Source organism: Anas acuta, chromosome 14 (genome assembly GCF_963932015.1).
Source record: "Anas acuta chromosome 14, bAnaAcu1.1, whole genome shotgun sequence".
In the NCBI taxonomy this organism is placed as follows: Eukaryota; Metazoa; Chordata; class Aves; order Anseriformes; family Anatidae; genus Anas; species Anas acuta.
In genome coordinates, this window is record NC_088992.1 from 6,106,207 (window position 1) to 6,132,797 (window position 26,591).

General features: G+C 64.3%; 2 protein-coding genes across 3 annotated transcripts; both read right to left on the reverse strand.

Annotated features, from left to right (window-relative positions):
* Window positions 1-1,129: 1,129 nt before the first annotated feature.
* ANXA6 (annexin A6) lies at window positions 1,130-13,420 on the reverse strand. 2 transcript variants are annotated; one of them, XM_068697898.1, is made up of 26 exons: window positions 13,264-13,420; window positions 10,858-10,918; window positions 8,894-8,978; window positions 8,601-8,695; window positions 8,291-8,404; window positions 8,116-8,206; window positions 7,936-8,015; window positions 7,803-7,859; window positions 7,577-7,670; window positions 7,237-7,332; window positions 7,077-7,135; window positions 6,739-6,861; window positions 6,470-6,528; window positions 6,177-6,255; window positions 5,434-5,515; window positions 5,176-5,270; window positions 4,682-4,795; window positions 4,345-4,435; window positions 4,146-4,225; window positions 3,958-4,011; window positions 3,157-3,174; window positions 2,661-2,757; window positions 2,302-2,397; window positions 2,020-2,078; window positions 1,613-1,735; window positions 1,130-1,496 (listed from the first exon to the last, which is right to left on the reverse strand). In XM_068697898.1, the coding sequence occupies exons 2-26, from the start codon at window positions 10,873-10,875 to the stop codon at window positions 1,437-1,439; spliced, it is 2,019 nt and encodes a 672-aa protein (XP_068553999.1). In that variant the 5' UTR covers window positions 10,876-10,918; window positions 13,264-13,420; the 3' UTR covers window positions 1,130-1,436. The 2 variants fall into 2 exon arrangements, with proteins under 2 accessions (XP_068553999.1, XP_068554001.1); XM_068697900.1 differs by lacking the exon at window positions 3,157-3,174.
* Window positions 13,421-16,510: 3,090 nt separating this feature from the next.
* On the reverse strand, window positions 16,511-22,638 carry CCDC69 (coiled-coil domain containing 69). Its single transcript, XM_068697908.1, has 9 exons — window positions 22,401-22,638; window positions 18,881-18,944; window positions 18,389-18,555; window positions 18,190-18,277; window positions 17,968-18,041; window positions 17,705-17,806; window positions 17,315-17,434; window positions 16,957-17,054; window positions 16,511-16,830 (listed from the first exon to the last, which is right to left on the reverse strand). The coding sequence occupies exons 1-9, from the start codon at window positions 22,437-22,439 to the stop codon at window positions 16,662-16,664; spliced, it is 921 nt and encodes a 306-aa protein (XP_068554009.1). The 5' UTR covers window positions 22,440-22,638; the 3' UTR covers window positions 16,511-16,661.
* Window positions 22,639-26,591: the final 3,953 nt, after the last annotated feature.

A 26,591-nucleotide genomic window follows, 5' to 3' on the forward strand; every position in this document is an offset into this window, starting at 1 on the left:
AGGGGGGGCTGGCGGGGACGTGGCCCTCAGGGGGGTTCTGGGGCTCCAAAAGGCTGTGAGCGATGGAATCACCCATCATGGGTTTATGGCACAGCCGGGAAGGGGCTGCAGGGGCTGCCCAGGGCCAGCACAGCTCCCAGTACGCAGCCTTTATATGGGACCAGCTCTGCTCCCCCCCAGTCCCTCTCCATCAGGATTGCACCGTTACGGTGCTGCGCCCCGGGAAGAGCCGGGCAGATGAAGATCAGGGTCACATCCTCCCTTCAAAGCACCCTCGTGCTCTGCTCACAGCCCTTACAGCAGCTCCCCACCAAAACACGGGCTGCGGAGGGGCGGGGGTAACCTCCACCCACAGCCAACATCGAGGAGCCCAAATTACCAGAGGGCAAAAAAAGCCTCTTTGGGGTTATTCACCCCCGAGAAAAGCGTGTTTGTGGCACGATGTTTTACAGGAAGGCACCGAGGGCAGGCTGAGTGCAGCCACCCCACGCCGAGGCCTTTTGGCTGCTGTGGTTTGTGCACATTGATGCGTCCTGACCCCGGCGGGGTTTGAGGTGCTGGAGCAGCGCTGTTCCTATTCCCCGTGCCGCTTGAACCTTCCCTCAGCGGGCTGTTTTTTTTTGAGGAAAACGCGGGTATTGAAGGCTTTTTGTTCGGGCTTGGAAACAATTGAAAGCGCTGGAATTTCCCGCTTTTGGAAATTCCAGTTCTTTCCTCCGGGAGCCGGGGGAAGCGCAAACACAAACTGGCTGGGGGTGTAGCCTCCGTGGCGTGTGTGCTCCGGCTGCCTCCGTGGCAACTTGAAAGCACAGGAAACCGGCTGCGAGGGCGAGTGGGTGCCATCGAGCCTGATTTCTATCTCTGGTTTATAAAAGCCTCATCCGCACGAGAGCCCAGCCCCTGACCGCAGCCTGCAGGGGAGCAGCACGAAACCTGCCAGGGGCTTTCAGGGGCACGGCCTGGAGCTCTCGGGGACAGCCCTAGGCACGTTTCCAGCTCAGGGGGTCTCAGGGGGTTTTGGGGAGCCTGGTCCCCCCCCTCCCCAGCTCTGCCTGCAGGAGCACGGAGCCGCCGGGACCCCACACCGGCCCCATCCCAACCAACCATAGGGGCTGCTCTCACCCCCCGCTCAGCGACAGTAAGGTTTTATTCACCAGACCGAAACCCATCTTGCCCCCGCGGGTAAATATTCCTGGGTTAAGTGGCACGTTTGGGTACGAATTACTCTGCACCGAGACAGACAGACGGTGACCCCCCCCCTCCCCAAAGCTCCCCTCCCCACCGCCCCCCTGCTTGCGATGCGGTGCCGCTCCAAGTGAGGGGGGCTCGTGGGGGTCCCCAGCGACCCCCCCCAAGCCCCCGAAGCTGCAGTGAGGCCCAGGCGGTGGCTGTGTGCGTGCTGCTGGCTCAGAAGAAGTCGGGGCTGGCGCGGCCCCCTAATCCTCCCCACCGCACAGGGCCAGCAGAGCCATGCGGTAGTCACCGGAGGTGTCCTTCTGCGGGGGGGCAGAGCAGGCTCAGCACCACCTCTGGTCCTGGAGCCCCTTCCCAGGGCTCGGGGGCCAGGCTGGAGATGGTGCCGAGCCCGAGAGGGGTGTCCCTGTGCCCTCACCTCGATCATATGGTGCAGGGATTTGTCAAACAGGTCCACGAACTCGGCGCGGATGTTGAGCAGGTCGATCTCGCTCCGGGAGATCATGATGCGGGTCAGGGTCCTCTCATCTGTGCCAGCACCCTGTGGGGAGGAGCTCGAACAAATAACCCCCAAAACCACAGTCCAGGACCCTCCTGGCACCTCTGGCACAGCCCAAGTTGGGACTATCCCCTTGGAGACGTGCTGCTTGCACGGCACGAGCTGCCCCGTCCCACATTCATCCAGAAAAATGATGTGGAATCGGTCTGAGCTCAGCCCTGCTCCGCGGGGACAGCGGGAGGCCAAGCCCCATTGCTGCTGGGGGGTTAACCCAGAGCCCCAGAGGCCCTACAGCCCCCTCCCTCTGCGTGAGAGCCCCCACACACCTTCATGGACTTGTAGAGCTTGTCGGCGAAGAAGGCCGGCTTGTTCTTCACGCTGCGCACTGCAACACAGAGCGGGGACAGGGTGGGCTCGGGGCACCCATGGGACACGTCCCAGCTGGGAGCTGCGCCCCTGCTTGGTACAGGGGCATGGGCATGACCCCAATAAATGCCCCAACCCTATTCCATGCTGATCCCAAAGAAGCAGGGACGTGTGGGGACGCGCTGCTTCGTCGGCTGGGCAGGGGCAGGCGAGGGGGCTGCTGCCCCGTGCCCGTCACTGACCGATGGCCACGAAGGCGTCCCTCACGTCCCCTGACATCCGCTTCTTGATGGCGTGCTCCACATCGTGGTTGGTCATTTTGATGAACTCCTGAAACACTACGGGGGAAAAAAGAGGGGGGGGAAAGAGGGGGGTCACCGCTGAGCCGCTCATCCCAGCCCCAGTGCTCCCAGGGGACCCAAGCCCCAGCCGTGGAGGTTTTTGGACCACGCGGGTGTGGGTGACCTCAACCAGCCTCCCCAAATGTAGGGTTGTGCCTTGTCCTCCTGCCACCTTGCCCCCATCATCCATGGGGACACGGGATGTCACCCATGGGGACACCCAGCCCAGGACCTGGGGGTGCTGAGCGCGGTGCCCCTACCTCTGCGGAGCTGGGGGTAGCTGCGGGTGCAGAGGATGCTGAGGAAGCGGGTCTCCAGGGAGTCGCTGGAGTCGTTGCTGGAGACGTCGGCGAGTTTCTGGGAGAGGAATCGACAGTGAGGAAGGGGGACAAGGGGATGGGTGTAGGGGACAGGGGAAGGGACGTCAGGCGGCTCCTCCTGGGACAGCGAGTCCTGAATGGGGTGGGTGGCTTCTTATGGGCAGGGAAAGCGCTTTTTTGGGGAGCTAAATGGCATTTTCTGTGCATGGATGTGAAGGTGTGAAGCTGCACCACCACGCTATCTGGGAGAAGAGACGTTGTGCTCCGGGTTTTATGGGAGAAAAAGTTAAAATCCTTTTTTATTTTTCCCCAGCCTCACTTATGGACCCTGCAGCCCCGCGCGTGGCCGGAGGAGCCGGGTGTTAGGGCTGCTCCCCAGCCCCAGCCCCGCACCCAGGGACCGCAGCACCCCCCCAGGCATGCACAAGGCACTCACCAGGGTCTCAGCAACAACCTGGTGGAGAGAGAGAGAGAGACAGGAAGACAACAGGGTCAGAAGGTGCTGCACAACCTTTATACTCCCCTGACAAAGCGGGGGAATTCTAGCAAAAACCCCTAAAATGAGCTCTCCCAGGGGTCAGCCTGATCTGTCCCAGCACCGCTGGCTGTCGGGAGGGGGGTTTGGCCATGCAAAGCGAGCCCCCCACCCTTGGGGCTTGGGTACCAGCCCGATGCTCCTCGGGGAGCATCCTTGTGTGACCCCAGCACCGCGGCCAACGGGGCCGTATGGGAACGCTGCCCGGGGCAGGGCTGGCTGAAAACAACCCCCAGCTGCTTCCCACCAGCCTGCCCGGCGTGGCTTTGCCAGGAAAATACCAGTTGGGGCTGGGACAGCTCGCTGCCCGCCTGGCTCGTGCCCGTGTGCGTGTCGTTCCTGGCTCTCTCTTTCTCTGCAGCGCATGCAGAGCCCAGCACCGCTCCCTCTGCCGGCAGCCAAAACCAAATTTGAGCCAGGCAATGGGCCCAGCACTCCCGGTGCCTCAGTGCCCTCCAGTCCTGGCTCACTCGGCCCAGGATGTGAGGGTTTTTTTGGGTTGAAGCGCAAAGCAGCCGGAGCTGCGGGGCTGCCCCACGCACCACACGGATGTGGGTGCCTCCTGCAGGCCAGCCCAGGGCTGCCTCCGGAGCTGAAGTCCCAGATTTTAGCACCGTGTGCTGCCCTGGGGATGCAATACGCTCAGGGTTTGGGGCGCAAAATATAATAATTAATAATAAATAATTAAAAAAAGCTCCTTACCTTGGCATCTTCGTGCGCCTGGGTGAGGTTCTCCGGCCCCTCATCGCGGTTGCCCTGTGGTTAGGTACAGAAATCATGGAGAGGACATCCGAGAGGTGCCCCCCATGCTCTGCCTTCTCCAAACTGCGTCCCCCAAACCTCCCCCGCAGCACGCAGGGGACCACCCCCAGCGGGAGAACCCCCCGTACCAGAGCCAGGGAGACGAGAATCCTCTTGAAATGGCCCGAGGTGTCGGAGCTCAGGTCGTCCTCCAGGCGCTTGTGGTAGGCTGCGGACAGGGGGGGAAAGCTGAGAACTGCACCCCAGCTGCGGATCCACCTCTCCCCAAACCACAGGATGGATTTGAGGATGCCCCTCGGTGCTCCCCGTGCTCCCCCTGTGCTGTACCCTGCTGGTACGCCTCGTTGATAGCCGCGATCTCCTGGTTGTTCCTCGTGGCCATGATCTCGATGAGGACGCTCTCATCCGTGCCGGCCCCCTGCAAGAGAGCAGGGTGGGATGGAGAGGTGGGATGTGGGGTGTGGGGTGCCAGGGCTGCGTGGGGACACCAAGGCATCGCCCCGCTGGTGCCCCCCAAGGATGAGCTGCTCCAACCCCAGTGCCACAGCGTACCAAAAGCCTGCAGCATCCAGCCAACATCTCCCCTACCCCACTTTTGCCACGGATGGTGTAAAACCACTCGATCTGGGCACGCTGGAGCCGCTCGCATCGCTCCAGCAGTTACCTCCACAGCCTTCCTGAGCTGCTTGGCGTCGTACTGCGCCGGCGTCAGCATGAGCCCCAGGATCAGCTTGGCCAAGCTGCCCGACAGCTCCGATTTCAGGTCCGCCATCAGGTCCTGCAAAGGCATTCGGGTGTTTCACAGCCCCGATCCTTCGCAGGGACGGAGCGAGGTGACAGCAGGGAGAGAAGCAGGGAGGGGGGAAGCTTCTGGGGAGACCTCGGGGCTGCTTAAGGTCACATTCAGGAGGGGTTTGGGGACATGCTGACTCTGGAGACCTCCAGGATGGGGAAAACAAAGGGGAAGGGATGTTCCCGGGGGTTGCTGGTGCACCCCAAGTGAGAGGCAACTCGGAAAACCTCCTTCTGCCACGGGGGAGTCGTTATGGGGCACAGCAGGGCTGCCCACCATGTCCCCAGCAGGATTTCTTTCAGCGAGGGAAGGAGGTTGGAGCGGGAAGGACGCGGGCGGTGGGGTGGGAGCGGGGCCAGCAGTACCCTGCCGTAGTGAGCCTTGTAAGCCTTAATGATCTGCTGCCTCTGGGCGTTGCTCCTCTTCGTGACCACATCGATGATGGCCCCTTCATCCGTGCCTGCGAGGACAGCAGCGAGAGCTGCAGCCCCGAGGCCATAACCGGGCACACGGCCACCCACCCACAGCTCCTCATCCCCCCTAGGACCCTCTATGAATTTTCTCCCCCTTAATCTGTCGGGGAGCATCTCCCCGTGGTGCCAGCAGAAGGGGCTGCTGCTTACCCAGACCCTTCATCGCCTTCCTCAGCACCTGCGCGTCGCCGTCGTCGTTGAAGCTGGCAGCGGGCTGCACGGTGCCTTGGAGCTGCGGGGCACAGAGGGGTCGGGGGCTGCCCCGAGACAGCGGGGTGGCGGCAGGGGTGAGGGGGGGACGGATGCAGGGACGGTGCCGCCCAGAGAGGCGATGCGCAAGCGGGTGGTGAGGTTAGTGCGAGCACCTGGGGCTGGGGGAGGACGTCCCTGCCACCCGGGCGGCCCCTCCATCCGAGGGCACGCCGCAGCCAGGCGGGCACAGGGTGGGGAGGAGGCTGCAGGCGGTCCCCGGAGTCCCGCAGCGCTGCTCGGTGCCGTGCCCGTGCTGAGGCACCTCGGGGAGAGCTGGGTGCAGCAGCTGAGAGCCAGGAGAGGGTGCGGAAAGGCTTCCAGCTTTGTGTCTGCGCCCTCCTGCGCTACCCTGACGTGGGGTGGGTGCCCGGGGCGCATGCCACAGCGAGAGAGGCTTCAGAAAGAGGAGTTAGTGGAGCCCGCAGCGGTGGTGCAGAGGCCGGGCAGCCTCCGAGCCTTACGCCACGCCGACCTCACGCCCAAGGAACCGAAGAGCCAGAAGTGCGGAGAGAGAAGGCGCAGAGCGAGAGGCAGGGAGCGGGGTGGCCGTGCCCTGCGGTGCAGAGGAGCGGCCGGGTCCCAAAAGCTGGCGGCGGCGAGCAGAGGGAGGGGGGGCGCAGGGGTGGTCTGGGGGTGCTGACCTTGACTTTGGCCAACGCGCTGTGCTCCCACATCTGGTAGGCCACCTGTGCTGCCTCGGGGAAGAACTCACCCGCGGCACTGCAAGGGGAGGGCAACGGGGGACGGGCGGTGAGCTGCGCCCCGCGGAGAGGTCGCCCCATCCCCCAGAAACCCTGGCCAAAAAGGGTTTTGCACCCGCTGGGTGCTGGGCACGGGGGGACCGACCACGGCACCAGCTCTGCCAGGATCCAGCCCGGAGGTTTGTGCCGTGGGGACAAGGAGAGGTGCACAGGGGGGTGACAGGAGGTCTTACTCATCGTCCCCTCCGCACAGCTTCAGCAGCGCCTTCTTGTACTCCCCGGAGGTGTCCTCCTGGAAAGGAGCAAGAGTGAGAAGGGTGCGTGGCAGGGACGTGCCATGGGCACGGGATGGTGCCACGGGTATGGGATGGTGCCATGGGGATGGCACGGGGAGAGAGGGGCTCCTCCAGATGCCTCCTCCCTGCTGCACCCCCAGCACTGGGGCTGGGGAGGGGGCTCAGCCCGTCGCCACACTCAATGTCGGGGAAGCCCCGAGCCTCACCTTGATCATATTGTAGAGAGACTTCTCGTACTTGGTCCTGAACACCTCCCTGATGTCCAGCATGTCGATCTCGCTGCGGGACACCATGATGCGGATCAGCGTGTTGTCCCTCGTGCCCAGCCCCTGCACGGGAGGAGCCCCCACGTCAAGCCCCGGAACAGCAAACCCGCTCAGTCCTGCCTGGAAGGGGGCTTGGGGAGGGGGCTCGGATTTGGGGTGCTATCGGATTTGCCCTCAGCCCCGGGTCTGAATGAGGAAGAGCAGAGACCCCAGGACGCGCAGGTCCCGTGCACAGTGTGGCGAGGGGAGCTCTCCCGGGGCTGGGACGGGGCACCCACCTTCATGGCCTTGTAGAGCCTCTCGGCAAAGTACTCCGCCGTGCTCCTGATGCATTTCACTGCAGGGGAAACGGGCAAAATGAGGGGAGGGACCCCAGCACATCTGCCCCCTGCCCAGCACAGCCCAACGACAGCACATCTGCCCCCCGTGCCGACGTACCCACTGCCAGCATCAGCTTTTCGAAGTCTCCAGAGAGCTCTCCCTTGATGCTCCTCTCGATGGGCTTCCCCGAAATCTTCAGGTACTCGTTAAAGACTGTGGGAGGGGAGCAGACAAAGCCTCTGAGCCCTTTGGGGACGGCCAGCAGCGGGGCCAGCATCCCCTTGGGGCACACGAGCAGGGTGTCCCGGTGGCTTGGGCGTCCCCACCTCTCAGCCCAGCCCCACGAGCCCTCGTGGGGCACGCATGGCACCCCAGCAGATGACAGAGGAGCCCAGGGGACCAGGCGGGTGGCCTTGGCAGGGGAAGGTGCCCGAGCCCTGCAGGAGGAGGTGCTCACCCATGCGGAGGTGCTGCTTGCTCCGCCGGCCCAGGATGTAGATGAACTGCGCCTCGTCCGTGCCCCACTTCAGCTCGCCGGCTTCCAGCAGGTCCTGGTGGGATGGAGAGGGATGGAGAGGACCCAAATCAGGGCTCTGCTCACACAGGGCTCTGCCCCACTGCCCACCAAAGCTCTGGGTCCATCCAGCCCCATCCCAGCCCGGATGGCACCCGCGAAGCCTCACCTTGGCATCCTGCTCCACCAGGTCCTCGCTCACCACGTCATCCTCCTCCCTGGCGCCCTGCGGGACAGCCACGGGCTCAGCCCTGCCGGGCTCGGGCCCCCACCACCAGTAGGGACCGGACAGACGGACATACCTGCAGCAGAACCACCAGCATCTTCTTGAAGTGCCCCGACGTGTCCCCAACGATGTCGGCCTCCAGGTCTCTCTCGTAGGCTGGTGGAAGAGGAAAAAGATCAGGGCTCGGGGGGCCGGATCCCATTAACTCTGCCCCCCAGGGGACACGGGGCAGCCCCTGCCCTTCCCCAGCCCTCACCGTCCTTGTAGGCGGCCACCAGGTCGTGGATCTCCTGGTTGGTGCGGGAGGCCAGGATCTCGATCAGGCACTTCTCGTCCGTGCCGAGGCCCTGGGGGCAGAGACGCAGCCCGGTGAGCTGCGGGAAGGGACGGGGATCCCCAAGAGGGGTCCCGGGGGGCCGCCCTGCCCTTACCCCGATGGCATCTTTAATCTCCTTGGCATCACTGTAGGCTGGGGGCCGCATCAGGCTGACGATCAGCCGCTCGAACTTGCCCGTCAGCTCGTACTTGAGGTCGGCGATGAGGTCCTGGAGGAGGAGGAGGAGGAGGATGAAGAGGAGGAGGAGGAGGAGGATGAAGAGGAGGAGGAGGAGGAGGAGGAAGGGGCTGGGACCCCTTTAGCTCCGCAGCAGGGGAGCATCCCCCAGCGTGGCCACGGCTCGTGGGTGGCAGCCCCCGCAGCCCACTTTTGGGGCACGGATTTGGGATGGTCCCTGCCGTTACCTTCCCGTAGAGGGACTTGTAGGCCTGGCAGATCTCCACGCGCTGCTTGTTGCTCCGGGACGTGATGAGGTCGAGGATGGCCTCCTTGTCACTGCCTGCGGGGGACAGACGGCTGGGTGGTGCCTTCGGCCTCACGGCTGGCTCTCACCCCACCCCCAGGCTCAGCATCACGGTCCTGCCGTGCCCCAAACCGCTCCCGGCTGGGGCAGGAGGAGAAGCAGAGCCAAGGGGCAGCACAGGGAGGAAGAGGAGGGGGAGCCAGGGGGCCTGGCACGCTGCTAAACCATCCGTACCCAAACCCTTCATGGCATTGTACAGCGCCTCTGCGTCCTGGCTGGCATCGAAACCCGGGAACTCCTTCACCGAGCCCCTGTAGACCTGGGGAGAGGAGGCGAGGAGATGCAGGGGGACGGAGCAGAAGGGTTGGAGGAGGCAGAGCTCAGCCTCGGGCACCAGCTCCCGTTATTCCCTTTGGCTGCTCCCTGCTGGCTGTGCCCCGGGCCGGCAGAGCGTGACCTGCCCGCTGCTATCTCGCTGGCACGGCTCCGTTCGCCCTTTGCGCTCCCGTTGAAGGCAAACACACCCTGCCCACGGGAACGGGGCCGGGCGCTTTGGGAGCTCCCTGCAATGCAGCCACGAGGAATTAGTGGGGTCAGATTCAAAGCAAAGGAGGGGAAGTCGTTCCTCCACCACCCGCGGCGAGCAAGGAAGCCCTCAGGACGATGAGGACCAGGCTCCACATGGGGTCCGGGCAATGAGACAAATGTGCAGGCACGAAATCCCCACGAGCTGCTAAACAGAAAGCCCTGAGAAGCAGCAGGGCTGCAAACAGCCCGTCTGAGCGCCGAATTTACCCCGGATGAGACCAGCACCAGACCCCACACGAGACCAGCACCATCCCTGGCTGGAAGCAGATGTGAAACCACCCGTGATGGCTCAGCAGGAACCAGACACGGCCCTGCTGGACCCCGGCGTGGGGACAGCCGAGCAGAAACCCCCCGGTGGGAATCCCCACAGGGGCGCAGGACAGGGGCTGGCGTCCCCCACCCAGGGGGTGCCTCCGGGAATGAACCCGAGGGAGCCCCAGCACATCGCAGGCAGGACCTGGAGGCAAGCAGGAGCAGCCCGCCTGTGTTTTCTTGGCTCTGTTTTCCAGGCTCCTCGCCCTCCCGGGAGCTGCTGCCAGCGCTGCTGTGCCCCGTGGCGGGTGCCAGGCCAGCTGTCCTTGGGGAGGAGGCGTGCAGGCACGGGGACGGATTGTGTTGCAGGTTTACTGGAGGGCTGCATTTAGCCCCGCTTCCCGTCAGCCCTTCCCACACCTCCCCTGCTCAGCCTGAGCCGGGCGGTGATAAGGATTTGCAAGGCAATTGATAAGGGTTTGCAAGGCAAACGAGGCGCCCAGAGGCAATAAGGAAGGGATGAGGGTGGCCAGGGGGGTGCTGGGGTCTCCCGGGGGAGCAGGGCTGCAGCTCTGCCCAGTGAGCAGCCGGGGGTGAGGGAAACTGAGGCAGGAGCTGAGCGCTGAGCATCACCCCCTGCACCCGTGGGAATGGCTCCAGGAGGTGCAGAAGCATTACGCAGCAGGGCAGCAGCACCCCGAGGTTGCGCCCTCCCCACGCCTCCGTCCCTTCCACCCCTTCCACCCCTTCCATCCCCCTGCTGCAGCAGCTCGGGGGCCCCCCACGTCCCCTCCTCCAGCCTCTGACTCATCCCAGCCTGTCTGGGACCTCGCAGCTAAAAATAATCCCGGCTGGGGCCGAGCAGGCGGAGGCAAAATTCCCGGCGTGGCTCCGCTCCCACCCCGCAGCACGGCTCCGAGGGCTCAGGACCCCCCCGGGGGTGATGCACACCCACGCCGTGCCTCGGTTTCCCCACCGAGAGGCCTCCGTCCCCTCATCAGCCTGGGGGGAGCCGTGGTTAATTGCACCCGGGGTGATAACCGTGGGTTTTCTCAAGGGAACGGGGAGCTGGTGACAGCTGCCCAGCCGCGGCTTCCCTCCCATAATGGGTGGGATGGGGACACCTGCTTGGGCAGCTGCTGCCTCGCTCAGCCCCAAACCTGGAGGGGGGAGAAACCCCCCAGGCTGGAGGGCTTGCAGCAGGCTGGGACACCAATGGGTTTTGTCTCCAGCTGAAGCCCAAATCCCAGCACGATGTCCGTTCTCCTCCCCATCCCACAGCCCCGTTTCTCGCTCCCATCCCGCCGTGGCCCCAAAGGGATTTTTTTGCTGCCCCCACCAGCCTCCCCCATCCGTACCTTTCCTTTGGGTGCCATGGCTTGTGGGGCCGGGGATCACAGGGCCGAGGGCACGGAGGAGCTGCAGGAGGGAGGAGAAAAGCAGATGTGAGCAAAACGACCCCGCTGCGGGGCCAGGCTGGGCGCAGCTCCCATCCTGGGCACCTCCACCCCTGGGATGGGGACGGGGCTCCCCAGCTGTGAGCTGCATTGAGACCCGAGCTGCTTCTGGCACCAGGCAGCGAGTTGGGGACCCTACAGGCTGAGATGTGCCCCCGCACAGCTTCCTGCCAGCTGGGGGATGACAAACCAGGAGGGGAAGAAAGCGCTGAATAAGTGGAAATGGGCCGAGCATCCTCCGCAGGGACCGTGCCGCAGCGCTGACCTCGCCGCACCCTGGCTCCTGGGGTCCCACCCCGCAGCCCCCCAAATCCTGGGGTCATCCTGGCTCTAGATACCACTGGGGAAAGCCCTCTGGGGCTGGGTAGCACCCGCTGGCTTTGCCTGGGTTTCCACACACCAAACGAAGGCTGCCGGCAGCCCAACGAGCAGAGCCGAGCCCAGGAAACGCAGCTCGGTTTCTCGGGTAACCCGCAGCTTGTTTTCTACAAACGGTGCCGTTTATAGCTGCCGGCCACCTCCGTGCGTCCCCACCCCCGGGGAGAAAGTCCCCAGGCAGCTGGGTTTGCTCCGAGAAAGCCGACGGAAAGAGAGAAACAGCTGGAAAATGGAGGGTGGCTGGGAACCAGTCCCCGGACGTCATCTGAGCCGCTCAGCGCCTCCGGCCCCGAGCGCCGTCCCCCTTCCAGCTCCAGCCAGCGCCCGGCCTCCCTCCTCGACACGTTGCAAGGAAGCACCAGGCGCAGCAAGGCCTCTCCGGGAGGATTTTCGGCTGGGGAGCAAGCAGGGGAAAGCACCAGAGCTTCCCCAGCTTCACCCCATGGACCGGGGGGCACCCGAGGTGGGCAAGCTGGTGCCGCGGGGCACCCCCTGCCCCGCACGTTTCTGCGGGCGTCTGGCTGAGCGCAGGAAGTTTTGCAGAAGACCAGAGCTGCCCCCACCTCCCCGCTGCCCTTCCCTTTTCAGCTGGGGAAGCTGCACATCTCGGCTGTCCTTCCGTGGTGGTTGGGGCTCGGCGAGCCCCCTGCGTGCCCAGCAGGGCTGCAGTGCGCCGGGCGGCTGGGGAGGGGGTGCCAGGGGGCTCAGCCCCACCCTTTCGTGCCCCTGTGCTGCTGCAGCCACGAGAACCAGAGATCCTAATCCGCAAATGATGCAGATTCTCATGAGCTTTACCCCTCTGCATCACGGAGAAAGCCCTGCAGTGCAGCCCCCCTGCCTTTTTTCCCCTTGACGCTGCATGCGGCAGCAGGGCTGAGCTCTCCCGGCTCATCTCAGCAGTGGGGAGGATCCCCTGCCACACCCAGCCCCTGCAGCGCCCCTGTCCCCTGCTCCTGACGCTGCTGCGGGGGCTCCCCGTGCGGCTGGCACCCACAGGGACCCAGGGAGTGGCCCTGGTTGCGTCTGGGTCCCCCTGAACAAAAAGCCCTGAAGGATGCACGCCCCACCCGCGGCGCTCCCCGCTTCCCAGCTGCTCTCAGCCCTTTGCAGAGCGAGCAGCCTTTACCCCAAACCTCTTCTTTATCCCCAAACCCTCTTTTTTTTCCACCCGACAGCTTGCACCCCACTGCAGCTGGCCGGATCCTGCCGTACCCCACACCCCAGTGGCCCCACCAGGGCTTGGGGCTGGGGGATCCCATCCCAGGAGCCCGGCACCAATTTGGCACCGCTGCACCGCTAGCGCAATGGAGGCCGTGGCACGCCCAGCACCCCCCTCAGCCAGCCCGTGGGGCAGAAACGGGGCTCAGCAGGGCTAAAAGCAGCTGCCCCCATCCTCCCCCCGAGGCAAGGCAGCTCCCCGACATCCCCTGCCCCACCCCAGCGCCAAAAAGTCCCCTGCGCTTTCAGCGCCTTGGTGGCGGTGCACGGTGCCTTTCCCCATGCAGAACTTCTCTGGGGACAGAAATCGGGCTGCTTCGCTGTGGGGATGTCACCTCCAGCTCCGTGACGGGCACTGCTGCGAGTGCTGCAGCTCCCGGAGCAGACAAAGCCGCATCCCCGGCCGGCCGGGACACACCCATGGGCCCCGAACCCGCAGCAGCGCCAGCGCCCCCAAATCCTCTTTCCGCAGCACGGCCCCAGGCTTTGATTAAAAATAAATCATTTTTTAAATAATAAAAATATTATAAAAGGGGGCTGGGTGCCCACCCACCCCGCAGCCACCCCTCGGAGGGACCCTCCGCTGGCGTTTTGCGCCCCCACCCAAAGCTGCCCCCCTTCCTCTCTCCCCTCTCCCCCCGCTGCGGTCGCTTTGCCCCCCAGCTGAGCCCCTTGCACAGCTCAGCCCCTTGCACACCGCTGCACACTCACGAGTGCTTCCGAGGCCTGCGGGGTGAGGCAGCGGGACCAGGCTCCCGCTGCACGCTCCTGGCGCTCCCGTGGCCGTGCGCTCGCCCTTGCCGTGCGGCTGCTTCCTCCCCTCGGCACAACGTCACCGAGAACCCTCCAGTCCCCGCCTGCCGCGGGCCCCGGGGTCAGAGCCGTGCTCCCACCCTCGCCGAGCCAACCTCCACGCCAACCCCGTCCCCCTGATTTTGGGTGCCCACGGTGCGGGGGGACGGGGGGACGAGACCCCGCCGGTGCGCACTGGGGGCTGCGTGCCAAGCGCGGTGACACGCAGGGCGCAGGGTGACACCGGGATTGCATTTCAGCTGCGGAAATGTCATCGCCCCCATTTTCCTGGCTAATGCTGGGGGGTGGGGACACCGCTACCTGGTCCCGCTGCCAGACAGCTCCACCACTCACCCCCTTTCCCTGGGGGAGCATCCATCCCTGCTGTCCCCTGAAAACGCCGAGGGAGGCTTTGATCCCCTCCGGGACCCTCTCAGGGGGCAGGTGCTGAGCAAGGAGTGCCCACGGGGCAGGAGCTGAATGCTGCAGGGAGCTGGGGAGAGGTGCTCAGTGCACCCCAGCACCGGGGGTGCCAATTTCCCCAAATTCCCCTCCTGTGCCGCAGACACAGAGATCAGACCTTGCAGCAGAGCTGCGGGTGCGGATGCAGGGCAAGCAGCTCCGCGCTGCTCCTGGCAGCCCCGGCTCCCTCCCACCTTCCCCAGCCAGCACCGAGGCTGCAGCAGGACCAGGGGAGCTGGCGGGGCACCTCCAGGCTCTGATGTCCCTGCAGTGACCCCAGCAGGAGCAGGGGAAAGCTGGGATCCCCCCAAAACGCATGGGGCAGCAGCTGCTGGCTCTCAGCCGAGCCCCTTTGGCTCCTGCTGCCTGCAGCAGCATCGCAGGGGGCTGCAGGGCAGCTGCACTGCTCAGCCCGGCTTGGGAGGGGGGTTCTGGGCTGCAGGGCCCCCCCGGTGCAGTGTGACACCCCACAGGGCTGTGCTGGACCCTGCTGGAGGCACCCAGCCCCGGCTGGGGTGGCGTTGGTGGCCGGAGACCTCGCTCATGTGAGGCTGCGTGGGTGACAGGCACGGCTTTGTGTGCCCTGCCACACAACAGCCCTGCTCTGCTCCTGGTGCTGCTGCCCACGGGGTGTGCTGGGGACGTGTTGCAGACAACACCCAAAATAAACCTGAATTGCTTTTATTTTTCACCCCCAAAACAGCATCTTTTAACCTCTTTTCTGCGCCCAGGCTTGGTACCCCTCTCCCCAAACACCAGGGCACAGCCAGGTTGTGCCACACCACCCCATAGCATCCCCCCACTAGCACACCCCTGCCTGGGGGCTGTGCTGGGGCCCGAGGACACCGATATGACTTACTTTAAATCCGTGGCCCCCACCCACAGATTTAAGCCCAGCCCCAGGCCTCCTCCTGTTTTTTTTGGGGGGCTGTGCCCTACCTGATAAGGTTGGGGTCACCTCTGGTGTCCCTATAAAGGAGCTGCCAGCTCGTGCTGTGCTACACCCTGGCTGTGTTTCTGCTTCTTTTTGCTTGCTTTTCCCCCAAATCTGCTCCACAAATTGGGCTGGGGGCTCCTGGTGCAGGGTAAGGAGGCTGTAGGGAGGGAGCTCCTCCTTCCACCTGCGCCAGCAGCCTGGGAGCATTAATTAACCCCCTTCTAATGATGCCCTGAGGCTATTAGCGGTGGGTGCATGTGTGCATGATCTGGAAGGTGCTGTGGGAAAGATATTTCTGCATGGATTTCCCTTTGTGCTGCTGCAGGGGTGGTCAGCAGAGGGCAGGGGAGGGCCAGGAGGCTCCAAAGGGGTTTAGGAGGCTCCAAAGGGGTTTAAGCAGGAGGGCCAGCAGGGATGCTGCTGGGGCTGGTGCTCCTTCCCCTCCGGTCTGCAGCTGGAGAGGTTTGCCTAAAGCACCGCCAGGGGAAGCAGCCTGTCTTGCCAGGAAAATCCTAATAATTTTGGTGATTTTGATATTTTTGGGGTTATTTTTTATCATGGTAAAATGTTCCTGTCAGCTTCAGGTCAGCCAGATCCCTGGTGCATCCCCATTTAATAAAGCACGGCTGGAGGCGTCTGACAGCTCAGGGGGGTTTCCATGGGGGCTGTGGGGGTTTGTTTTTTTTCCCCCCGCATCCTACAGGCTGGATAACGAGCTCCTATCTATGCCCAAACCAGAGCAGGTCCCGAGAAAAGAGCTCTCCTTACCCTTGGGCAGCCTTTATGGGGGTTTGCTGCCCCCCTCCCAGCATCTCCCGCCCAGGTGTACCCAAAACCAAACCCCCCAGGGCTGAGTGGAGCAGCGGGGACGCAGGGCGGGCACACGGGGGTTGGTTCTGCCTTGCTGGCTGCCTCCTTCCCCCGATAAGATCAGCACAAAGGACGGAAACGCCTGCTGAGATGCTGAGGTGCCTGCTGGGGGTGGGGGCACCCAACCCAGAGAAATGGGGGAAGGAGCCCGAAAAGGAGGCCCAGCAGCAGGGGGGCTTCATATGGGGCCGCAGCTCCCACCCTACCCATGGAACACGGGGTCCTGCCGCGCGATGCTGCCCGAAACACCAAAACCTCCCCAAAAAACCACCACCAACGCTGGATTCTTGAGGCTGCTGCTTCTCGTAGACTTGTAATCCTTCCAGCCCGTAGCATGTGGGCCCCGTGCGTGCACACACACACACACACAAACACGCACAGACACACGCACCTCGGCTACGCAGCCCCCCGGGAAGGGCCCCTCTTCCCAGGGGAAAGTGCTCGCGTGCATCCAGCCCGGGTCCCTCCTGCGTGCCGCGACCCCGCAGAGGGGTTTTCCCCCATGGGGGAGGACGGGGAGGGCTCGGCTTTGGCGTGGCGGTGAGCGGGGACGTGCCCGAGCCGTGGGAGCCACCCCCGGGGGCTGTGGGATGGAGCTGGAGGGGGCAGCGGGGAGAGGAGGGCAAGGTGGGAGCCCTGCCCCGTGGATGGGGGCAGCTCTGGGTGCCCTGGGCACGGCACCCCCTGTGCCTGCCCCACCTCCAGCACCGATGCTGGGTGTGCTCGGAGCCAAGCGCAGGGGTCGGATCCAGCCCAGTGTTTGTCCGTGTGCCCTGGGTGGCCCCTTTTGTCCCCAAAAAGCTCCACGGCCCTCCACCAGAGGAAGAGCTGCTGGCACGGCACGGTGCGGGGCCCCCCCGCAGCACAGGGAGGGCGCAGGCTGAGGAAAGGCAGGTGGGGGCATCCCATGAAGCGCTCCATTGCCCCGTGCAGGGGGACACCGCGGGGACACGGCCACCCCGAGGGCCAGCCCCGGGAGCGCAGGTGCTCGTGACAGCATCTCCGGGCTCCAAACCCAGCGGAGAGCCCGGCCAGCCCGTCCTGGGTGCTACGTGGCGATGAGGGGCACGTCTCCGGCGGCGATGGGGAAGGGGGAGCCGTCCCCCCCGTTGAGCACTCGGTACAGCAGCTCCTCCTTCTCGCGGCGAGCCTGCTCCCGCAGCTGCGCCTCCTTCTCCAGCGCCCCGCGGGCGGCCAGCAGCTCCTCCGAGAGCTGCCTGCGGGCAAACAGCGGCGCTGCCGCACGCACGGCCCCGCTGCCAACAGCTCTGCCCGGGCTCTGGGCGCCGGGCTCGGCCGAGGAGCCGCCGGGCACGCGGGGTGAGCCCTTGGGGAGCACCTACCTCGTCATCACCAGGTGGTTCTGCGTGCGCGCCTGCAGGTCCTCGTTCTCCTGCTGCAGGGTTTTCAGCTTCTCCTCCAGCAGCAGGTTCCTCTCCGCCTGCAAGGGGAGCGCGGGGGTGAGGAGGGGGCTGGAAGTGCCCACGGCCAGCTCCTCGTTGCCTCCGAGCCCCCCGAACGCCCCATCCATTGGGGAACCGTCTCGATGGCAGCGTGCTGGCTTTGCCTGCTGCGCCCACGTCCCCTCCACACTGCAAGGGAGGAACCAGGCTCGATCTCAGCTGCAATTTCGGGATGATATTCGGGTGTGGAGGGGAGACGGAGAGAGCAAAACCCATCCGCACCCCTCTCCAAACCCACCACGGTCTCCAGGTTCAGCAGCTTCTTGTCCAGGCCGTGGATGTGCTCGTTCTTCATCTCGATGACGAAGTGCAGGCTCTCCAGCTCCTGCTCCCAGAACGGGCTGGGGCTCCCGTGCTCCTGGGGGGGGATGAAGGGGGGGGTCAGCAGCCACAGAAGGGTGGGCGCAGGGGGCCACCACATCCAAACAGCCCCCACACCTCCCAGGGATGGGGTTTTGCTCATCCTTTTGGCTGTCCCATGCCCCCTCCCCTGGCTCCATCCTGTGCACCCCCTGTCTGGGTCCATCGGAGAAGCTCAGGGCTGAGCCCTGGGCCAGGACGCTTCCCAAACACTAAGATTTGTGACCCAGGCAGCCCGCAGAGCCACCGGCCCCACAGTTCCCCGCACCTCGATGTGCTTCTTGTAGTCTCTGCTCAGCAGCGATTCCTCCACCCGCTTCATCCTCTCCTGGAAGGATTTCAGCTGGGCCCTCAGCGCCTCCACCGTCTCCTGGCAGCCGGGGGAAGAAGCGGGACAGGGGGTGTCCGGGTTTCCTACCCGAGCAGGGGCACCCCGATAACCCCAAGGTTGTGTGGGGCTGGGCAAGGTCTCTGTGGCACGCCGAGGACCTTGCAGTGATCCTAAACCCGTGGGGATTCCTCCCTGGGTACCTGTAAGGCCTCCTGGGACCTGTGGTGCGTCTCCTCCAGCAGCAGCTTTTCCTGCTCATGCGCTCTCCGGAGCTCTGCGGGGGGACACGTGCCGAGTGTCACCGGCACGAGGGCACACACAGCGAGCCCGGCCCGAGCCCTGTGGTGCCGTGGTGCCGGTGGTGGCCCCCCCGTGCGTGTCCCACGGCCCCCCAGGGGCTCTGCCCAGGGGCCGGCGCGCACCTTGCAGGGTCTCCTCGTGCTCTCTCCGCAGGGCTTCAAACCGCTCCGAGAGCTGCTCCTTCAGCTCCACAGCTTTTCCCTTTTCCACCTGGCAGAGGACAGACCCCGAGTGTCCCACGGGGCAGGAGGGATGCCAGCTCCGTGCCCTGCACGTCCCCTGACCCGCTGCGCTCCGCCAGCAGCCCTATTCCTGACCGACCTGGGTGCCGACACCTCGAGGTCCTTCAGCCTCCGTCCCCGGGGCTCCTCGCAGCCTCTCCTCCTCCTCCTCCTCACGCCCCTGCAGCAGTTGTGCAGGCTCCGTGCCCTGCCCGTCCCGCAGCGCTGCCTTCTCCTGCCCAGCTCCATGCCGTGGGCCAGCACTGGCTGCAACGCAAACGGGGCTGAAACGGGGCCGGCCGCGTCCTGCTCACCACCACGCTGCTTCGGGGTCCTCTCCGCTCTTCCACCAGACAAAAACCTCCCTCCCACCCTGTCGGTGCGAATTAGCGCTAATTGGGGTGGTGTTGGCAGGCTGTGGGTGCACCTCGGGGGTGACCCAGCTGCCCCCGATGATGGGTGCCATTGGGGTGCCATCAGCTCGTCCCTCCCTTATTGTGTGCCCAAGCTGGAGCCATCGCCCCTGGGCACAGGATTGATTTTGGGCATCGCGTGGAGCCCGGGCACTGGGGGAGACACGTTTCCTTCTCACCGTTCTCACTCTTCAAGGCTGTGAGCTCCTGGGAAGCCGGTCCCTGCTGGGCTTTCAGCTGTCTCTGGCGGAGAAACACAAGGTGCTGATGCAAAACGTGAGCACCTTTGGGCAGGGGACAGCCGGCTGCTGCTTTTCTGCCCTCCTCCTGCCCCGTCCCTGCTGTCCTGGGGTGCTGGGAGGAGCAGAGCCAGGAGATTTCTGTGCTTTTATCTGCTGCTGACAGGGAGAAGCACAGCTCACCGGCTCTCTGCCTCCTCACGCGGGGTGAACCCAGCCCCGCTGCCATCCCCGCGGATTCGGGCAGGGGTGCGGGCTGCTCCCCAGCCCCTGGGGAAGCAACTCTTAAACACAGTGACCCTAATGACCCCCTCATCCCAGCGGGCAGCCCGTGGAGCCCAGGATCCCGGACACAAACCAGATCTGGGAGCCGGGCTCGGGCGCAAAGAGATGCGCAGCGGCGAGGCGCGCTGCCTCTCCTCCCCCTCGCCAAGCCGCGGGGAAGCGCGGCTGCCAGACAGAGCAGGGGAACTCCGAGCCTGTGCGAAGCTGCAGCTCTGTCTGCCCTTCTATGGAGCTGGTGGACGCCGCGCCGAGCCCGGCCCAGGCGGCGGGGCGAGGAGGTGCGGGGAGGTCGGGGTGCGCGGTGCTCCTGCTCCGGTAATAGTGGTGCCGTGGTGGGGGCACCGCAGGGACCTCAGAAGCCCCCTCAGGAACCTCAGAAGCCCCCTCAGAGCAAAGGCTGTGCAGGAGGACTGTCCTCCCACCCCCCCGAAGGGTTTTTGGATGACCTGGGAGCAGGATGCAGGTGCCTCCTGCAGGAGCAGCCCCCAAAGACCCGCGCCTGCCCAAACCGCCACCGAGGGGATGCGCAGGGACAGGGAGCCCTGGGCACCCCCAGCTCTGCACGGACAACATCCCCAGCATGGATCTGGGGCATTTTTCCCCTCTTCCCATGCCCTACATCCAGCGGGATGGAGCCTCAGAGCCCTCCACAGCTCAAGAGGTTTGATTTCAGGCAACTGCATCAAGCTCAGAAACGGAGCGAGAGGTGTGCCAGCACCGAGAGGTGGATCTGAACGCTTTCTGGAGGGCTACAGGTCACGGCACCCTTCCTCCCTCTAGGAACACACTGATTTGGGGTCGGTTCACCAGGATTTCCACCCGAACCCCGGTCACCTCGAGGCGTGGGGACTGCACCACGGGGCTGTGGAGGCTCCGGGCAGCTGCGGGTCAGCCGCGGCCTCTGCTTCGGCTTTTCGTGCGAGGTGGCTCCCTGCACTGTATTTTTCTTCCCCTTTTCCTGCTATACACGCACGTTAGGCAATCAGACTCTGCAACCTTACCGAGAACAAACGAAATCACAAAGAGGCAGGAAACGGGCATTTAAATCCCGAACAGGGCCCTGGGGTGGAGGTTTGGCTTTGTGGCCATGGTGCAGAGCGGGGGTAGGATTTGGGCGACGTCCCCACAGCCTCCCCGGGACCCCACAGATGCCTGGAGCTGCCCGGCTCTGTGGGATCTGCCTTCCTCACCCTGCTGCTGCCCCGTGCCCTGCCAGGGCTGTGTGCCAGGCTGCCTGTCACCTCCTCACACAACCCCTTGTGCCACCAACAGCCCCGAGCTCTGCGTCTGGGCTTTCTCTCCCTGTCTCCAAACCAACCCCCCCCCGGCCCTGGAAAGCGCCCAAACCCCAACCCCAAACTTTCTCCAGGCCGAAAAGCAAGCGGTGACCGTGCCCGGAGAGAGCCAGGAGGGGAAGGGGCCCCTGAGAACAGGCCCTGGCCGCAGCACCTGTGCCCACGCCGCCTTATCGCTGCCGGCGATGCCGGTGCCGGGGAGGACGCGGCTGCCAAGCTGCCTCCCCCGGGGCTCCTGCTATGCCGGCCGCCCACCGCAACCAGCCCCGCTCCCACTCCTCAAGGTCACCTCCACCGTGTGATGTCTGCGCCCCCACCACGTCCCCACGGTGCTCCAGGCTCCCCCTGGGCTTTTTGGGGTCCCCTCTCCCCAAGCAGCCCCGAGGGATGTGCTCCACGGGCAGGGGGAGGTCGCGCACCCCGCGTGTCGGGCACCAAAGCACGGGCAGCGGCGGCTCCGTGCCCTTCTTTACCCTTTTTGGCCACAAAGGGGGTTTTGGTGCTGCTTTCGGAATGAATTGCAGCTCAGCCACAGCAGCGGGGCCGTTGTGCGGGGTGCGAAGGGCGGCAAAGAGCACGGCGGGGCCCAGCGGAGAGCTGAGAGCGGGGGAGCGCAGGAAGGGAGGCGCCTGCAGATTGCCTTCAAATTTCCGCATTTCGGTCAACGTGCGGCTCGCAGCACCTGGGGCCTCCGGGCTGTTATTCCTCCCTGCCCCGTGCCCCCTTCTCGCAAGCTCTCCGAGTCTCAAAGCGGCCCAGAAGCGTCTGATCTCATGACACAGCGGAGGAGGGCGGATTTTTTTCCATGATCCAGAGAAGCAGCCGAGCTGGCTGTAAATAAAGACACTTGCTGCTGGCTCCGGGTGTGTAAGCTCCGAGCCTGCTCCCCCAGCAGTGGGGTCGGGTTTGGGCCCCGTGTTCCTGCTGCCCCCCCGAGCAGGGGGCTCCCCGTGCAGGGGGCACGCCGGCACCGCGGGGCTCCTCTGACTTTCTTCCTTCCCCTCCATCCTCCCGCCACCACAGCCCATGAGAGCGGTGCACGCAGCACATCCGACCTCACAAACAACCCCGAGGCCAACGGGGTCACGGCAAAAAATACTAGTAATTAGGGGTGGGTAATTTCTGGGGTTTAACCTGCAGGAGCCCTCTGTGGTGCAGAGCGATGCCGGGGACTCCAGGCGTTCCCCTGGCACACAGGGGGGGGCATGGCAAAGGGGGAGAGCCAGCTTTTGGGGTGGGGGGGATGCTGTGGGGACAGCAGAGGTCTAGTCTGGGGGGACCCATCCCCATCCTACACGGGACAAACGTTTCCAAGGGGCACTGCCACCCCGCGTGCCTCACCGCCTTCAGCACGGCTTCCACGTGCCGCGGGGGCTCTCCCGGAGGGGTGCAGCAGGGCAGGTGGCTGCTCCCCCCGCCGTGCCCGGTGCCCCCCCACCACACTGGGGGGCTCCCACACAGCGGGGGGACAGCTCTGCTGCTCGGCTCCGCTTTGGGCAGGGGGCAGGACCCGAAGCGGGGAGCCCCCTGCGAAACACCGGTGCCAAAGAAGCGCAAGCGGGGCTCCGCGCGCACCCCGACCCCACGAAAAAACCCAAACCTATGAAAAACCCAGACCCCACGCTACACCCTGACCCCACGTCAAGATGCAGCTCCACGCAAACCCCGACCCCAATCAAAATCTGGACCCCACGCAAAACCCAGACCCCACTCAAAACCCAGACCCCACTCAAAAGCCGGACCCCAAGCAAACCCGGACCCCAAGCAAAGCCGGGACCCCAAGCAAAGCCAGCCCCCAAGCAAACCCTAACCCCACGCCCCCCCTGTCCCACCCGAGCCCTTCCCCACCCCGGCCACCCCCCGGCTCCCCACATCCCTACCTTGGGGCAGCAGCGCAGGGCGCTGCCGGTGCAGCCCATGGAGAGCCCCCGGCCGGAGCCGCTCAGCCTCGGGGCGCGGGGCGCTGCATCCCCCCCCCCCCAGGTCCCCCCCTCCCCCGGCCAACGGCTTCCTCCGGGGCTGTCCCAGCAGAGAAAGAAAAAAAAAAATAAAAATAAAAAATAACAAAAATCCCCGAGGCTGCTCGCAGGCAGCGCCGGGAGAGGGTGCTCTGCGCCCCCGAGCAGCGGGCAGCGCTCCCCCCGCCCCGCTCCGCCGCCTGCCCGCCCCCGGGGCTGGCCCTGGGGGCGCATCTCTGGGATGCTCCGAGAGGAGAGGGGGGCCCCGCAGCGGGGGGGGGTTGTCCCTGTGAGCCCCCCACCCTGGTATAAAGGGCTGAGGGGTGCAGGCAGCGCCCGCGCCGGGTTTTGTTGTCATCCCGTCAAGTTTTGGGTCGTGGCGGGGGGATTTGGGGAGGTGCTGGGTTTTTGGGGAGGTGGCTGGTGGTGGATGTGATGGAGGGAGGGGGGGTTGGGGTTGTACGTGTGGAATGGGGGAGCCCCTCCAGAGCACCCCGAAGTGCTCCAAATGGTGGGTGTGGAGCCAGGGTGCCCTTTTCTGGGTGGAAATCCTGTGATTTGGAGCAGGGTCCTGAGGGGCAGCACATGAAAGTGCCCTGTCTAAAAACTGGGGGCAAAGAAGGCAGGTTCCTCCACCTGCTTGGGTTGTGATGATTTTTTAAAATCCTATAAAATAACAAACATTTCTAAAAGAAAACACATCCTGACCTTAAAAAAAAAAAAAAAAAAAAAAAAGAAGAAGAAGACAACTTTGCCACCCAGCACTGCCGTAAAAAGTGTTTCAACCTGGTCACAAGGCTGTGCCCGTATGGAAACGCCGCCAGAATTTGTCAACAAGTTTCTATTCTGACATTTTCCAAATTTCCCCTGGGAGAAGTCCAAGCAGCCCGCGGCTGGGCGGGTGGCAGGGTGCCACCGGGGAGGTGCTGAGGTGTCACCCGCGCCTCGGAGGTGGTGCTGCTGCCCCGAGCTGCTGGGGTGACACCGGGATGGGGCCGGGGACACCCCCACTTCCCAGGGGACTTGTGCAATGCTTTTGGGATGGGAGGGTGGGGACTGGTGGGACCGGCTGGCTGCGTCCTCTCGGGTAGGTGCTGCGGGACCTGGGAGCAGTGCCCTGAGTCACGGCAGCTTCCTGGCACCGGTCGGAACCACGGCGAGCATCGCTGCTCTTATCTCCCCAAAACCTCTTTCCCCGGCTCACCAGGCTGAGCAGATCCTTTACCGGATAAAAACGGCTGCAGGGAGCTGCTCCCCACCTCGCCAGGGTTAATTAACAAACCCGGAGCCAGATTTCGGAGGCTGAAGGCACGAAGCGCGGGCAGGCGCAGAAGCGCGCGCATATTTTGGGGCTGAACTCACGCTGCTGGTGCCTTGGTTCAGCGAAACAACTGCGTGCACAGCTGAGGAGAGCCCGGCTGCCAGCACGGCTGGCTGGGGTGCAGATCTCCAGCGGTGCGCACGCGTGCCCGTGGTGATCCGGGGTCACAGTGGGGTGCAGATATGGGGTGCAGCGAGACGCCCCGCAAAGCCTGGATTCCTCTGGTTCATCCCCAGCACTGCCTGCTGCCTGTGCTGCCCCCAAAATCTCCTGTTTGAGCTTGATTTTACCCATTTTCTCCAGTCTTTCCTGTGTGGGCTGCGCAGGATGCGCCCCGCTGGAGAGATTTCCCCTACCAGCCCCGCTGATGTGCTTCTCTCTGCGTCGATAATCTGCTCCCTTTGCAGGGTGGTGGTTAAACAGCCGGAAACTTGAGTGCCCAGCTGCTTCCCAGCAAAGCAGGGGCTCTCCATGGGGCGAGGACCAGGACGTGGCCATGGGGCTTCTCCCCCTGGCCCTAGAAAGCGCTGCCGGGCAGCGTGGGGTGCTGGGCACACACGGGCTGGTGCCTGCAAACCACGCTGGAGACGCAGGGGAGCGTGGCAGAGGGGATTTCTGCCTGTGCAGAGGCAGGAAAGCAGAAGCAGCGCGTGGCCAACCCATCCGGGGTGCCTTCGGCTTGTTTTGCAGTTTGCCTTCTCGCTGAGAAATCTTTGGGACTCCCATTAAGCACCCCCAAGGCTGTGCCACCGGTGTCCCCCTGCCCCTGCCTGGGGGGTGATGTGTCAGCTCCCCAAGCCCCTGTGGCGTGGGGAAAGAGCAGGGTGCAAATCGGAGCTGTGCTCAGCCTGGGTGGCAGTGCCGGGGGGAATTGGGGTTGTGCTGGCCCCACCAGCTTTGCCCCATCCCAGGGGTGGCCGGGGATCTCTGCCAGGATTTCGGAGGTGGCAGGGACGCTGCGATGTCCCTGGGTTCCCAGGAATGGCAGCGACTGGAGGCACCCCAGGGGTTTTGCCTGGAAAAGCGATCCCGGGAGGGTTTATCTCGTGCTCTGCTGAATTACTCTTAGTAGGGTGGCAGCTGACCCAGTACAGAGTTAATTTGTACCGATGGTGCTTCAAAGTGTTTGCCCAAGCTGATGGATAAGAGGAGCATTTGTGCGAGCTGCTCGAGTGTCTCTCTCCCTCCAGCTGCAGCTGGTGAGGACTGGGCAGGACGGGGTGGCAGCAGGGGGGGTTGGTGCCAGCGTGGGGGGGTCCCTCCTGGGGCTGGACCCCTGAACCTTCTGGGTGTCCCATGCGCACAGGTACCTGCTGGGATCATTCAATGCCTTTTTCCCCTCTCCTGCCCATTTTTTGTTTTTTTTCCAGAAACCACCACTTCTGGAAAAAAAAAGAAAGAAGGAAAAGGAGGAAGGAAAGAAGGGAACAAAGAGATTTAGCGGCCAGGAGCAGGCACAGGGGGATGGAGCGGGGGGTTCGGTGGTTGCAGCCTTTGGCCCTCTTTTTATTTGCTCTCGGATTGCTTTTGTAAAGGAGAGGCGAAGTCGTTCGCCTTGTCACTTATCTCCACGGCTGCTTTCCTGCTATGCAAATCAAAGGCGTTGAGCCAGAGCCGCCGAGCCCTCGTGACTTGGGCGCAGCTCGGGTGGGGGAGCTCGGGGAGCTGTGTGAGACGGGAAGGATCTCGTGGGTGCTGGGGCCAAAAAAGCCTCCTGGGCTCCTTCGGTGTCCTCCATACGTGGAGGACGAGTGGTGATTCCCAGGCACTCCTGCCTCTGCCATCTTCCAGACAGAAAGAGGTGGTTCCCTGCCACCGCAGCGCGTTCCAGACCCATACACTCAATTCTCAGTTTTATTTTTTAATTTTAATTTTAATTTTTAATTTTAATCTTCATTTTTAGTTTATTTTTTATTTAATTTTATTTTTTTACACTGAAAAAAGCCCTGCGGACAGGACGGGGATGGAGGAGGGATACCCTCACCCACGCTGGTGGCGAAGGGCACGGTGCCGGGTGCCTGCGCCTCTCCCCACGCATCTCCATCCCCGTTCTCCAGGCCCCCACCACGAAACCAATCCCGGGGAAAACTTTCCGCCCTGCTCCCGGGGAGGAGGAGGGCCTGCAGGAATGGGGGCTATTTATTCCTCGCCCTTAAGCCCCAGCAGGGGGATCAGGGGCGCAGTTGTCGCCGGGGGCAGCGCCCGTCCCATCCCCTGCCCGCTGCCGCGTCCTTCTGCGTGCTCCCGGCCGGCCGTGCTGCTAAATAAGGATGAAAAGCTAAAAATAGAGCTCCGGCAGGGCTGGAGGAGCTAGGACACCCTTCCCAGGGCTGGGAACCATACGGGGAGCTTGGCCAGCATCTGCACGCGAGGGGAGGAAAGTCTGAGTCCTGCCCCGCTCGTGTTCCCCCCGGGGACTGGTGGGGAACGACCCCAAACTGGGGCTGGGCAGCGGTGCCCAAATGGGGGAGGACGGGACCAGGGGGGTGTTAAATGGTGAAATGGGGGTGGGTGGTGGGCAGCGGGGTGCTGGAGCAAACTGGGATCCCCCACCCTGCTGCAGCACGCGCGGCACGGAGCTGGGTCTCGGGTTGCTCCAGCTGCTGGGTGTCCTTGTGCCGAGCGAGGGGGGGCACGGGGCTCCTTGTGCCTGGCCGGGGGGGGGGCACGTGCAGCCCCTGTGCATGCTTGCAGATGTCTCAGACAGCCCGAGCGGGGCTGGCGATGAGGGGTGGGAGATGGGGAGGTGTTCTGTGTGCTGTGGGTGCCCAGGGTACGGTGTGGGCACCTCG